This window comes from Vanessa cardui, chromosome 3, assembly GCF_905220365.1.
Source record: "Vanessa cardui chromosome 3, ilVanCard2.1, whole genome shotgun sequence".
NCBI classification, from domain to species: domain Eukaryota; kingdom Metazoa; phylum Arthropoda; class Insecta; order Lepidoptera; family Nymphalidae; genus Vanessa; species Vanessa cardui.
In genome coordinates, this window is record NC_061125.1 from 8,867,805 (window position 1) to 8,880,655 (window position 12,851).

General features: G+C 34.7%; 1 protein-coding gene across 1 annotated transcript; it reads left to right on the forward strand.

Annotated features, from left to right (window-relative positions):
• The first annotated feature begins 559 nt into the window (after window positions 1-559).
• On the forward strand, window positions 560-1,471 carry LOC124543772 (GS homeobox 1-like). Its single transcript, XM_047122072.1, has one exon. The coding sequence runs from the start codon at window positions 560-562 to the stop codon at window positions 1,469-1,471; it is 912 nt and encodes a 303-aa protein (XP_046978028.1).
• The last annotated feature ends 11,380 nt before the right edge of the window (window positions 1,472-12,851 follow it).

The following is a 12,851-nucleotide window of genomic DNA, read 5'->3' on the forward strand; positions in this document are numbered from 1 at the left end:
AAGTTTTTTTTTTAAAAAAAAGAATAATATTAAAAAGGATCAAAATATCGATCGGTCAAGTTTTGGCGCCAATATATTGTGGCCTTAGTTTATTATTAAGCCGTAATTTTATATTAATATTTTTTTTATTTTTTATCTTTGAAATTAAGAACTTTAATAGATACTATTTAGTTAAATTTGTCTTGAATTATATTAAAATAATAATTGTTAAGAATATATTGGCAATGCAAAAATCAAAAATCTCAATAAAACAGTAACGAAATTGAATTTAATGAGACAGATATGAGGGATGTTAGCGAGCCATACAAAATTATTCATAGCTACTAAAATGCTCCATTCATAAGAATACAGTTTTTTTTTCACTAACGCTGGGGCTGACGGCTCACCGACAAAAGGGTGGGACGGGCCAAGTAATTGCCAAAACGCTTCGAGTGAGGCCTATTGTATTTATTTACAATGGGGTGCACTAAGTGGGGGTAGTTTTTGTAATTGTTACTTTAGGAGATCTCACCCTGCGTAATCAGTCACAAGGCGAACGCCAAACAGGGTGCAACTCAAAATGTCTCGATCTTTCTTAGTGGACGCGTTAATTAGTGAGACGAAAGATTGCAAGAAAACTGAAATGTCAAGTGATCCTTTACAAACTTACACACACCTCATGTCACATCACCTCGATACCAGACCGAAGTTTCTCCCATACCCATACCCGGGAAGCTTGAATAATCTGCTAACTCTCGGGTTGCAACATCAGCAAAGAACCCCGGACCTCTTCAGGCCGTTCTTGGAGCAACTTAATTTCCGCTACCCATTGATGCACCAGCTACCGCGCCAGCCTGAAATATATGAGCCGCCTCAGAGCGATGGTCGTTCATTTGAAACTTACTTGAAAACCGAAGAACAAGAACCTGTTAACTTTGTTAATAGAAGGAAGAAATCAGCGTCTCCGTACTTACATCATCCTTACAAGCCCATCGCCATATCACCTGCTAAAAGTCAAGGTCAGAGATCGCCATCCTTATCAAGTGAAAGCCGCAATGGTACTCCAAGTCCACCACTCGCTCATCCAGAGGAGTTACTCCCGGGTTACTCTCAAGATCTAAAACGGATGCCGTTAAAAGAAGATTCTAGCAAACGTATCCGAACAGCTTTTACTGGAACACAGTTACTCGAATTAGAAAGAGAATTTTCAATGAATATGTATCTATCGAGATTAAGAAGAATTGAAATCGCTTCCAGGCTAAAACTGTCAGAAAAGCAAGTTAAGATTTGGTTTCAGAACCGTCGCGTCAAGTTGAAGAAGGAAGAAAGTCCTATGACTAATGACGGTAAAAATAAGAAATGTTGCTGTTCGAAAGCGTCTTGTTCATCAAAAAACAGTTCTTCATCCTGTGAAAATGACCAAGAACAAATCGATGTGGTCAGTGACAATGATGGCAGTTTTGAAGCCCAAAATCTGTCGCGATACTCGTGATTTTGATTAACTTCAGTTTCATACACTACGTTTATTGTATTGTATTAAGTTAAAATGTGCTTTGATAAATCTGTGAGAACAATAATTTGTAAATAATGACTATAAAACGAAACAAAAATTTTTGCTCACGATTTAATTAAAAACAGTGAATATTTAAATGTAAATATAATTAATTTATAAATCGCATGTGTAAAGAATGGATGGTGATATAAAATATATTTTCGTAAATTTTTACCGCTTGTTAGATATAAATAAATTTTATCATATGAATTTTCTTGTTTGATTTCTCTGCGGAATGCCGGAGAGTTGGCGGATATTCGAGGGGATAGAAGGAATGGCATCACTAATTTTATTAGGGAGTCGGAATCTCAAGTGCTTGTAGGGTATTGGAAATTTTCAATTGACATACCTATCAAGAGCATACTGTTGTTTACGTTTAAAATGAAATTTATAATTGAAAGTAGATGACATTTTTTACTGAAAAAATAATATAAATATTTTTTAATACTTATTGGGTTTTTTAAACAGTTGAGAATATTTGGTAATTTCTTATTAGAATTCAAATAGCTTAAAACCTCCTTAACGTCATAAATGTTTTTGTTACCAAAAAATATATATCACGGTTTTTTATTTTTTTATAAATATAATCTATATTAACGCGACTACCTTCGCAGAATATTCTGTGCGTCTCATCCAACCCAGATAGTAAAATAAAAACAGCAAAAATTAATAATTTGTTAAACCTAGAGATGACCCAGTAAATATTTTTCAATATATAACTGAACTTCGCTGTTTTAAATTCAATACCTGAATTAATTTAAGAATATATGATAACTGCTAATGGTATTTATTAAATAATTATTACAAAAAGTAGCTTTAGTAAGTCACTCTTATTGTTGCTGATGAAATAATTAATTTGGAAATTAAATAAATATTTCATTCATTAAAAATAATTTTACCTAACAAACTATATAATTATCCAAGATACCTCTCTTATAAATTATAATTAAATTTGTAAGGTCTTTAGGCCTAGGACGGTATACCAATATATTACAAAAAAAAATTGTTTTATATTATTCCGACGTTTCTGAACGTCTGTTCGACAGATCTATTTAGAACTTAATTGTTACTAGTTTTAATAAACAGTAAATGAGTACCTATAAATATTTATATATTTCACAGGACATTACTAATTATTTCGTTATTACCAATGTTACGATTTACAACCCAAAACTATCACAATAACACAATATTTATAGATTTCTATGTGACCTATTGGTAAAAAAAAACATGACAATATATTGAATTTATTTTTAAATGGATACTGTCTCTATATTTAATAATATAGGAATAACACAATATTTATAGATTTCTATGTGACCTATTGGTAAAAAAAACATGACAATATATTGAATTTATTTTTAAATGGATACTGTCTCTATATTTAGAATTTTTAAACCTAGGATTGAACGACGATATGAATCCTTAGCAAAACAGATAAAATAAATTACTCGTTGGCAATTGGGCTACCTGATGGTAAATGTTCGAAATAATAAAAAAATGTAAGAAATATTAAAAATTAATTACCAACTTTTATTTATTAAGGTATAAATTACCTTACTATCTTATACACTTATTATTTATTTGTTAAAAGATAAGTATGGCAAAATTTATTCACTAATAGATATGTGTTTCAACCTATTAAAACAAAATAAAAATGACCTGGAAAGTTATAAATTATGAAACTGGTAGAAGTGGTAATCGGAGCTCCGAATTAAACTTAAATTATAATAATAAAGTCATAAATAGTGAACGGGAAGTTGCTTCAGTTTTTGAACAATTTTTTGCTGACATACCAGTTTCTACAACTAGGTTACTTATTTCTTCTCCAGCTGTTGCCGAATCATTGATGAAAGAAAATGTACGAGAATGCAAATCAAAATTTAATTTTACCCCTGTAAACACCAATATCATAATTTGTGCATTTAAATCATTAGACATTAAGAAAACTGCTGATCTATGGGGTATTTCTGTAAAGGTGATAAACTCAATTATTGATGTGATTGCACCTTATCTTGCAATAATATTCAATGATTGTGTTCAGCGTGGTATATTTCCTGACCTGATGAAACATAGTAAAGTCATTCCAATATTTAAATCTGGTAGCACTTCAGATCCTAATAACTATAGGCCTATCTCAATATTACCTACCCTCAGCAAAATATTTGAAAAAATTATTTTAAATCAATTATTAGCATATTTCAATAGACACAATCTGCTTCACAGAAAACAATTTAGATTCATGAGGGGTCGCTCGACTACCGACGCAGGTATCGAACTTATAAAAAATATCTATGAGGCCTGGGAGGGGTCGCAGGATGCCTTGGGGATTTTCTGCGACTTATCCAAAGCCTTTGATTGTGTTCAGCATGAAACTCTGGTCAGGAAATTATATCACTACGGAATTAGAGAATGTGCACTCGACCTTCTGACTTCCTATCTTAACAATAGAATTCAGAGGGTTGACGTTAAAGGGACAAGGTCTCCTGGGGTCTCAGTTGGTATGGGGGTCCCACAAGGATCAATTCTTGGACCTTTTCTATTCCTCATATACATAAATGACTTGCCCTTTCTTGTTGGGAACAAACATGATATAGTATTGTTTGCTGATGATACCTCTTTGGTTTTTAAAATTAATAGGAAACAGGTTCAGTATGACGATGTAAACAATGCTATGTCCGATATAGTACATTGGTTTAGCGTAAATAATCTTAGACTGAATAATAAAAAAAACTAAAATTGTAAAATTTAGCACACCAAATGTGCAAAATGTAAAACCCGATGTACTTATCAATGGGGAATCGATGGTTCCAGTTGAAACAACTGAATTTCTTGGCCTTACTCTTGATGCCAAGTTACAGTGGCTCCCCCACATAAACGGATTGGCGGGTAGACTGAGTTCTGCGGCATTTGCGGTCAAAAAAATTAGATTACTTACTGATGTTGATACGGCTCGACTAGTATATTTTAGTTACTTTCATAGTATAATGTCCTACGGTATTATGCTTTGGGGTAACGCAGCCGCTATCCAAACTATATTTGTGCTGCAGAAGAGGGCTATTCGCGCAATCTATAACCTAGGAGCCAAGGAATCATTAAGGCATAGATTTAAAGAAATTAAGATATTGACTGTTGCTTCTCAATACATATTTTGTAATGTTTTGTATGTACGGAAAAATATTAATGTTTTTATGAGAAAATGTGATTCTCATAACATTGGTACAAGGAACAAACACAATCTTGTTACTCCTGTTACTCGACTGCATAGAGTCAGTAACTCTTTTGTGGGGCAATGTATACGCTTCTACAACAGGATCCCAGAAAGCGTTCAAAATGCTTCTGTTGCCAAATTTAAAAAAATTGTTAAGGAACGCTTGTGTGCAAAAGGTTACTATACAATTAGCGAGTTTATGTTTGATAGCACACCTTGGGAATGAAACGATCGCCTCCTGGCTATTTCTAATCATATACTACTATGTACCTTATAAATTTGACAAAAAAAAAAATAACAGAAATAAAAGACCCGCTGAGTTTCTTTCGCCGGTTCTTCTCAGGTCAGGGTGTTCCTTTTTCCGAACCGGTGGTAGTGTTTATTTGACAATCAATAAGTAAGTGTAATGCTTTTATATTGAATAAAGGAATTTGAGTTTGAGTTTGAGTTTATTGAGAAAACTCGTAACCATTTCATGAGTTAGACATACTTAATCCGGTTTCCTCACGATGTTTTCCTACACCACTTTGCCTGAGATTAATTATAAACATAGTTTAAGCACGTGAAAATTTCGTGTTTTTGACCAGTTTGAACTCGCAAACACCGGGTAAACTTCATATGATTACAATGCATATTACCTCTAGGCCATCTCAGATTTATTATTATTTAAGTATTTGTTTATAATTAATTAATATATAAAATTATAAAAAAAAAAAATTATCCGTGCGAAATCGGATCGGCTCTCTACTATTCGTTTAAAAAAATCCCATATCAGTTTGTTTGAGTCTTAATAATCAAGTCCAATTATAAAATCAGAATGTAACGCAAAGCCCCACAAGCTCCCACGAGGGAATATATTTACCGACGACCATCATCCATCTAAAATCAAATAACGTAATTATTTGCCGAAACCATTTATTATCTATGGCAGGACGCGTGCATCCGTATTACCAGAAAATGTTATCGTTACAAATTTCATAGACAACTCTATTTCTTTGTAAATATGATTCAAATTCGAATAAAAATAAAAGTACTAAGTGTTGTTGTAATTTTGTTTTATCTTTGAACTCTGCTATGTTGCACCAGCCTAATAAAACGGCCCATATCGCTCTGGAAATATTATTGAAACTGTTTTAGTTTGGGATAAGGTTGATTTTACAATGACAAATAAGTTTTATAACAGTAGGTTAAGGTTTGTAAAGCCATAGAACGCCACGCGGCAGTTCATTGGTATCTATTTGAATTTGGAAACCATTTTGAATTTGTTTTTCATCAGTCGGCTCTTCTTTACGTCTGAACTGTCATTAAGTGTGTTCTCATTGTTGATCTGATTTATTTGTATTAGTTCTCAGTGAGCGATCGAGTGGGGTGGGAAAAGTTTATTTGTTGATAATTTGCGTCATTGATTGTTGCCGAATTTATTACCAGCCTGTACGTATCTCGTTTTATCAACTTTTTTCAACCTTAAATTATCAAGCGACAGCAGTGAGCTGTGTCTGACTTACATAGAAGAATAGTAGAAAGATTAGAATTTAATGTAACGAATGAAATAGTTACATATTTATGGAATCACACGGAAATAAATAATTTGTAAAATAGGAAGGAAAAAGAACAAATACGTTGATATTATCAGATTTTATTTAAAGAGGCATTGAAGATTCGCCTATCTTTTCCATAATATTAATAATTACGCATGCTTTAAACTAGAGACAAGTACGTAAAAAAATATTTACATCAAATAAAATAACATTTAATGACTAAACGTTGTTCACAAATAATTCCTTATCTTAATCCGAAAATAAAATTTTATTACAACAACAAATAAATTCACCGACGTCCCTTGTTACGCTTCCTCTAATTATTTGATACACTCAACGATACCAAACAATTAATTTCAAGGGTCAACAAAATCAACACAAAATCGTCTCTATTCCTCATAATGTAAGAACTATTGAAGCTTTATAAAAGTGCTACCCCACAATAAATCCTGTATCACGCTGACAACCGTATGTTTTGTCACTGCTAATAGGTCACGGCTTTCAAAACGTATGTTATCACTTACAATATTTACTACAATTAATTTTCAATCTTATTTCTAGGGCATTAAATCATATTATTATCTGATCATCTAAATAGCCATTTGGTATCTTTTTGTTTCCAACGATTGTTGGTTTTGGATTTTCATAATTATTTAGAATTTCGATTTTGTATATCTATACTTAGAATTGTTTGTTGACTAACTAGCTATAACAGAAACTTTTAATTCCTTTTGTTATTAAACAGACACATATCCGTGGCTAGCGTATTTAAATTTGAATTTAATACCACAAAAATTAAAGTTTAATTTCCTATAACAATTTTATGCACTGTTTCGTCGTTTTCAATAAATCGTTGGAATGAGATTCACAGTACAATGCAATATCATTTGCTAGCGTAACGAATAGATCGGGTTTGATCCTTGATAAATGGAAATTTAAATTTGTTTCAAAGTGTATTTGCGAAGTTTAGACCTGGATTCGTTTCGGGTCGTCGCTGTAATGTTTGATACAAGCTGTCGTATTGTTTATTTAAAATTCAAATAAATGTAGTTTTTCAATTCGATTTCAAATTCAATTGAATGGAATGATCGTTTACACAAATGGTGTAACAATATTTGGTATGAAAATGAAAACATTTTGTTATTGAATGTACAAAAACAAAAGAAGGTGTACAATGTATGTATATAAAAAATAAAACCGGAATCTGCACCGAATTAATTCCTGTACAACAAATATATGCAGATACAACGTTTGGAAATAAGACGTACTAGATTTAGATACTTTAATAATAAATATTAATTTCAGTATTCTAGGGCATAAAAAGGTTATTGGTATTTGTTTCGAAAAAACCCTGATGTATTTCTTTGTACGAAGACAAATCAACCATAAATGTTACAGGTTATAGTTGTTTCAAATAATTAAGTCATTTTTTGATATAAAATACAAGCTATGTTATTTGATGGATGAAATTTATTTATTAATATCTGAACCTACGGCTCAATTCGCGCGAAGTTTATTGAACAAAAACTTCAAACCTCCCTTAGGGGTGGAGTATTTGTTGTCAGCTGATGTCTTTTGGATCCTTTAAGGCCTAAAAGCCATCCTAAGGAATTTCAAGTTTGTAGATGTTGTAGTTTCTGATATTGCGATTAATCAATGAGTGGTATTTCGGTTATTTTATATTATAGATTGTCAATTTGGTAAAATAATAATAACAAAACTACAATAAAAAAAAAAACATCGATATCAGTGTATTAAGTTTACTTTTTTGTGTTATTATAATTGTTTCAATATACCAACGAATTTATTTTCACTTTTCGTTGTTACGGACCATCTCGCCTACTTTCTAATTTTAAGCTTCTTCACAGAGTTTCTGATTATTCTTAGCGACTTAATTAAATATATTAAAGTTCATAAATAGTCGCTTGTGCAACACAAGGCTACTAAGCCACAACTTAATTACAATCAAAAACAAAAACTCTTCTCGGAAAATGAAAAGCACTGCAACGGAAATGTACGCCGTTATTTACTTTTACAACAGAATTCAAACAATAAAGCAATAGAATACTACTAGCTATACAATACTAGATTTTTTTAAATAAAACTAATTATAACGGATGAATCGCGTATATTAATTATTTTTAAACATCCCGACGTTTCGAGCACTTTGCAGTGTTCGTGGTCACGGGTAGACTAAGATGACATTCGTCTATTTGAAGAACAAAGGAAATATTATTAACAACTACCGCCAACGATTTCTCAATTGATATCTTGAGTAACGTTCCGGTTGCACGCAGAAGGCACTAACTGTATCTTTAGGTCTTGCAGTCTGTTGGATTTGGGATTTCAAATTTTTAATAAGTGGATCCCAGGTGTTAGAAAGTCTCCAACCATCTTCTCTATTGAAGTTCGGATGTTTTTGAATTTCAATAGCCTCGCGTATCATTCTAGGAATGAATCTGTGTTCTCTAGCGAGGATCTGTAGTTTATCAAATCGGATAAAATGGTTAGGTTTATCCAGAGCATGTTCACAGACTGCAGACTTAGAACAACGCCTATTTTTGACATCTCCTATATGTTCCTTGACCCTGGTACCGATACTTCTCTTTGTTTGGCCTATGTAAGATAAACCACACTCACATTCGAGTTTATATACTCCTGCAGTTTGTAAGGGAATATTATTCTTGATAGGTCTCAAGAACTGGCTCACTTTCTTATGAGGCTTGTACACGGTTTTAATTGAAGCTCGCTTCAAGATGTTGCCAATCCTGTCTGTAACTCCCTTCACATATGGTAGAAATGCAGGTTGTCGCTCAACTGTGGGTGGCTTGATACGGCTTCTGCGATGCTGGCGAGGCACGGGCAGCTTGTTCTGGTGGAGTGCAAGCTTGACCTGACGTAGCTCGTCCTCTAGGTGTTCAGCATCGCAGAGATGGTGGGCTCTCTGAAACAAAGATTTGCCAACGGTAGCTAACTGGCTAGGGTGGTGGTGCGAGTCACCATTGAGGTATTTGTTGGTGTGTGTGGGTTTCCTATAAACTGTGTGACTTAATGTATTGTCAGGATTCTTGATAATAAGGATGTCAAGGAAAGCTAAAGAATTATTTGCCTCTAATTCCATAGTAAATTGAATGTTTTTGTTTATAGAATTAAGATGTACTAAAAATGCAGATGTCAGATCACTAGGTAATATTGTGAAAGTGTCATCTACGTACCGTTTGTAAAACCTAGGTGTTATAGGTCCGGAGCGAAGAGCCCTCTCCTCCAGGTCTTCCATGAACAAATCGGCGACCACGGGGGATACTGGAGAACCCATGGCTACCCCGTCAACTTGTACATAGAATTCATCATTCCACAATAAATAACCAGATGTGAGGCAGTGATGTAACAGCTCTGCATATTCAATAGGCATGTTGTGTGTCTGTAGTTTCCTCTTGACAATTTCGATGCAGTCTTGTATGGGTAAACAGGTAAACAATGACTGGACATCAAAACTAACCATTGTCTCGTTGTTGGTTAATTTAAGGTCTTTGATTTCACCAACAAACTGGTAAGAATCCTTGACATACGCCGCAGTGTGTCCTCGGAGGGGTGATAATGTCCTTGCTATGTGTTGAGCCAATCTATATGTTGGTGTATCGATTTGGCTTACAATAGGACGCAGCGGAGCACCAGTTTTATGGATCTTAGGTAACCCATACAGTTTTGGAGGCTTTGCACATGTAGGCACGAGTGATTTTTTATCCAGATTTAGTTTCTCTTGGTGTTTTGATATTAATGCGGATGTCTTTTTAAGAATGTTATTAGTGGGGTCTTTATTTACTTTTTTATAAGTTTTTACATCCGATAAAATCGCGGAAATTTTCTGGTTATAATCACACGTATCCATCACAACGGTCGCGTTTCCCTTATCTGCTCGGAGGACTGTAATGTCTTTATTGTTGCGTAAGTTCTTCAGTGCAATAGATTCATCACGAGTAAGGTTTCTTTTCGGTGGCCGGCTTCGACGTAAAACACTCGAAATGTCCTGTCGAATAGCTTCCGAGTCTTCCTTTGTGATGTTATTTTTGAAAAGACACTCCTCCACATTGCAAATAATGTCTTCAAACGGTATTTTGGATGGAGCCGGTGCAAAATTTAGGCCTTTGTTTAACACCGCAATAGTCGATTCATCTAAACTTTGTTTTGACAGATTGACAAGTGACGTACGCGCAGGTTTTTGAATTTCCCCGGTGTTGCCATTATTGAAATTTTTATAATTTGATTTTACTCCGCTGAGTTTTTCGAACTTTTTTTATTTGTTTTAATTTTAAGTTATTGTATTTTGTAGCGGCTCGTTTATTAGTAAAATCGCAGCATTTTTGCCAATCTGTTTTAGATAATCGTGACTCGAGTTCTTTACTGAGGTTGTCAATTTGATCCGTTAACCGTCGCGCGTCAAATCGATGTTCTCGGATGAGTTGCAACAATAATTTCTTACTTGCCTGATTGAGTATTTTATCACCATGCTTTATGTCCTTCTTAGGTGCGATCCTTACACAAACCGGAATAAGATTATTGTCACGGCATCTTTTCAGGAAGTTCATGGACGTTACGTATCGGGCATGTTTGACTTTTAGGTACTCCAACCGGCGAATTTGATTTGATGTTTCCAGTCCGTACTGGTTCACATAATGTTGTCTTAAATTTTCGCGATTATTACACATTTAAATAAAACTAATTATAACGGATGAATCGCGTATATTAATTATTTTTAAACATCCCGACGTTTCGAGCACTTTGCAGTGTTCGTGGTCACGGGTAGACTAAGATGACATTCGTCTATTTGAAGAACAAAGGAAATATTATTAACAACTACCGCCAACGATTTCTCAATTGATATCTTGAGTAACGTTCCGGTTGCACGCAGAAGGCACTAACTGTATCTTTAGGTCTTGCAGTCTGTTGGATTTGGGATTTCAAATTTTTAATAAGTGGATCCCAGGTGTTAGAAAGTCTCCAACCATCTTCTCTATTGAAGTTCGGATGTTTTTGAATTTCAATAGCCTCGCGTATCATTCTAGGAATGAATCTGTGTTCTCTAGCGAGGATCTGTAGTTTATCAAATCGGATAAAATGGTTAGGTTTATCCAGAGCATGTTCACAGACTGCAGACTTAGAACAACGCCTATTTTTGACATCTCCTATATGTTCCTTGACCCTGGTACCGATACTTCTCTTTGTTTGGCCTATGTAAGATAAACCACACTCACATTCGAGTTTATATACTCCTGCAGTTTGTAAGGGAATATTATTCTTGATAGGTCTCAAGAACTGGCTCACTTTCTTATGAGCTTGTACACGGTTTTAATTGAAGCTCGCTTCAAGATGTTGCCAATCCTGTCTGTAACTCCCTTCACATATGGTAGAAATGCAGGTTGTCGCTCAACTGTGGGTGGCTTGATACGGCTTCTGCGATGCTGGCGAGGCACGGGCAGCTTGTTCTGGTGGAGTGCAAGCTTGACCTGACGTAGCTCGTCCTCTAGGTGTTCAGCATCGCAGAGATGGTGGGCTCTCTGAAACAAAGATTTGCCAACGGTAGCTAACTGGCTAGGGTGGTGGTGCGAGTCACCATTGAGGTATTTGTTGGTGTGTGTGGGTTTCCTATAAACTGTGTGACTTAATGTATTGTCAGGATTCTTGATAATAAGGATGTCAAGGAAAGCTAAAGAATTATTTGCCTCTAATTCCATAGTAAATTGAATGTTTTTGTTTATAGAATTAAGATGTACTAAAAATGCAGATGTCAGATCACTAGGTAATATTGTGAAAGTGTCATCTACGTACCGTTTGTAAAACCTAGGTGTTATAGGTCCGGAGCGAAGAGCCCTCTCCTCCAGGTCTTCCATGAACAAATCGATAAATACCGTTTGAAGACATTATTTGCAATGTGGAGGAGTGTCTTTTCAAAAATAACATCACAAAGGAAGACTCGGAAGCTATTCGACAGGACATTTCGAGTGTTTTACGTCGAAGCCGGCCACCGAAAAGAAACCTTACTCGTGATGAATCTATTGCACTGAAGAACTTACGCAACAATAAAGACATTACAGTCCTCCGAGCAGATAAGGGAAACGCGACCGTTGTGATGGATACGTGTGATTATAACCAGAAAATTTCCGCGATTTTATCGGATGTAAAAACTTATAAAAAAGTAAATAAAGACCCCACTAATAACATTCTTAAAAAGACATCCGCATTAATATCAAAACACCAAGAGAAACTAAATCTGGATAAAAAATCACTCGTGCCTACATGTGCAAAGCCTCCAAAACTGTATGGGTTACCTAAGATCCATAAAACTGGTGCTCCGCTGCGTCCTATTGTAAGCCAAATCGATACACCAACATATAGATTGGCTCAACACATAGCAAGGACATTATCACCCCTCCGAGGACACACTGCGGCGTATGTCAAGGATTCTTACCAGTTTGTTGGTGAAATCAAAGACCTTAAATTAACCAACAACGAGACAATGGTTAGTTTTGATGTCCAGTCATTGTTTACCTGTTTACCCATACAAGACTGCATC

Bases quoted from the DNA above. Each gene is read 5' to 3' on its own strand.
- LOC124543772 (XM_047122072.1), top strand. From the start codon at position 560: ATGTCTCGATCTTTCTTAGTGGACGCGTTAATTAGTGAGACGAAAGAT.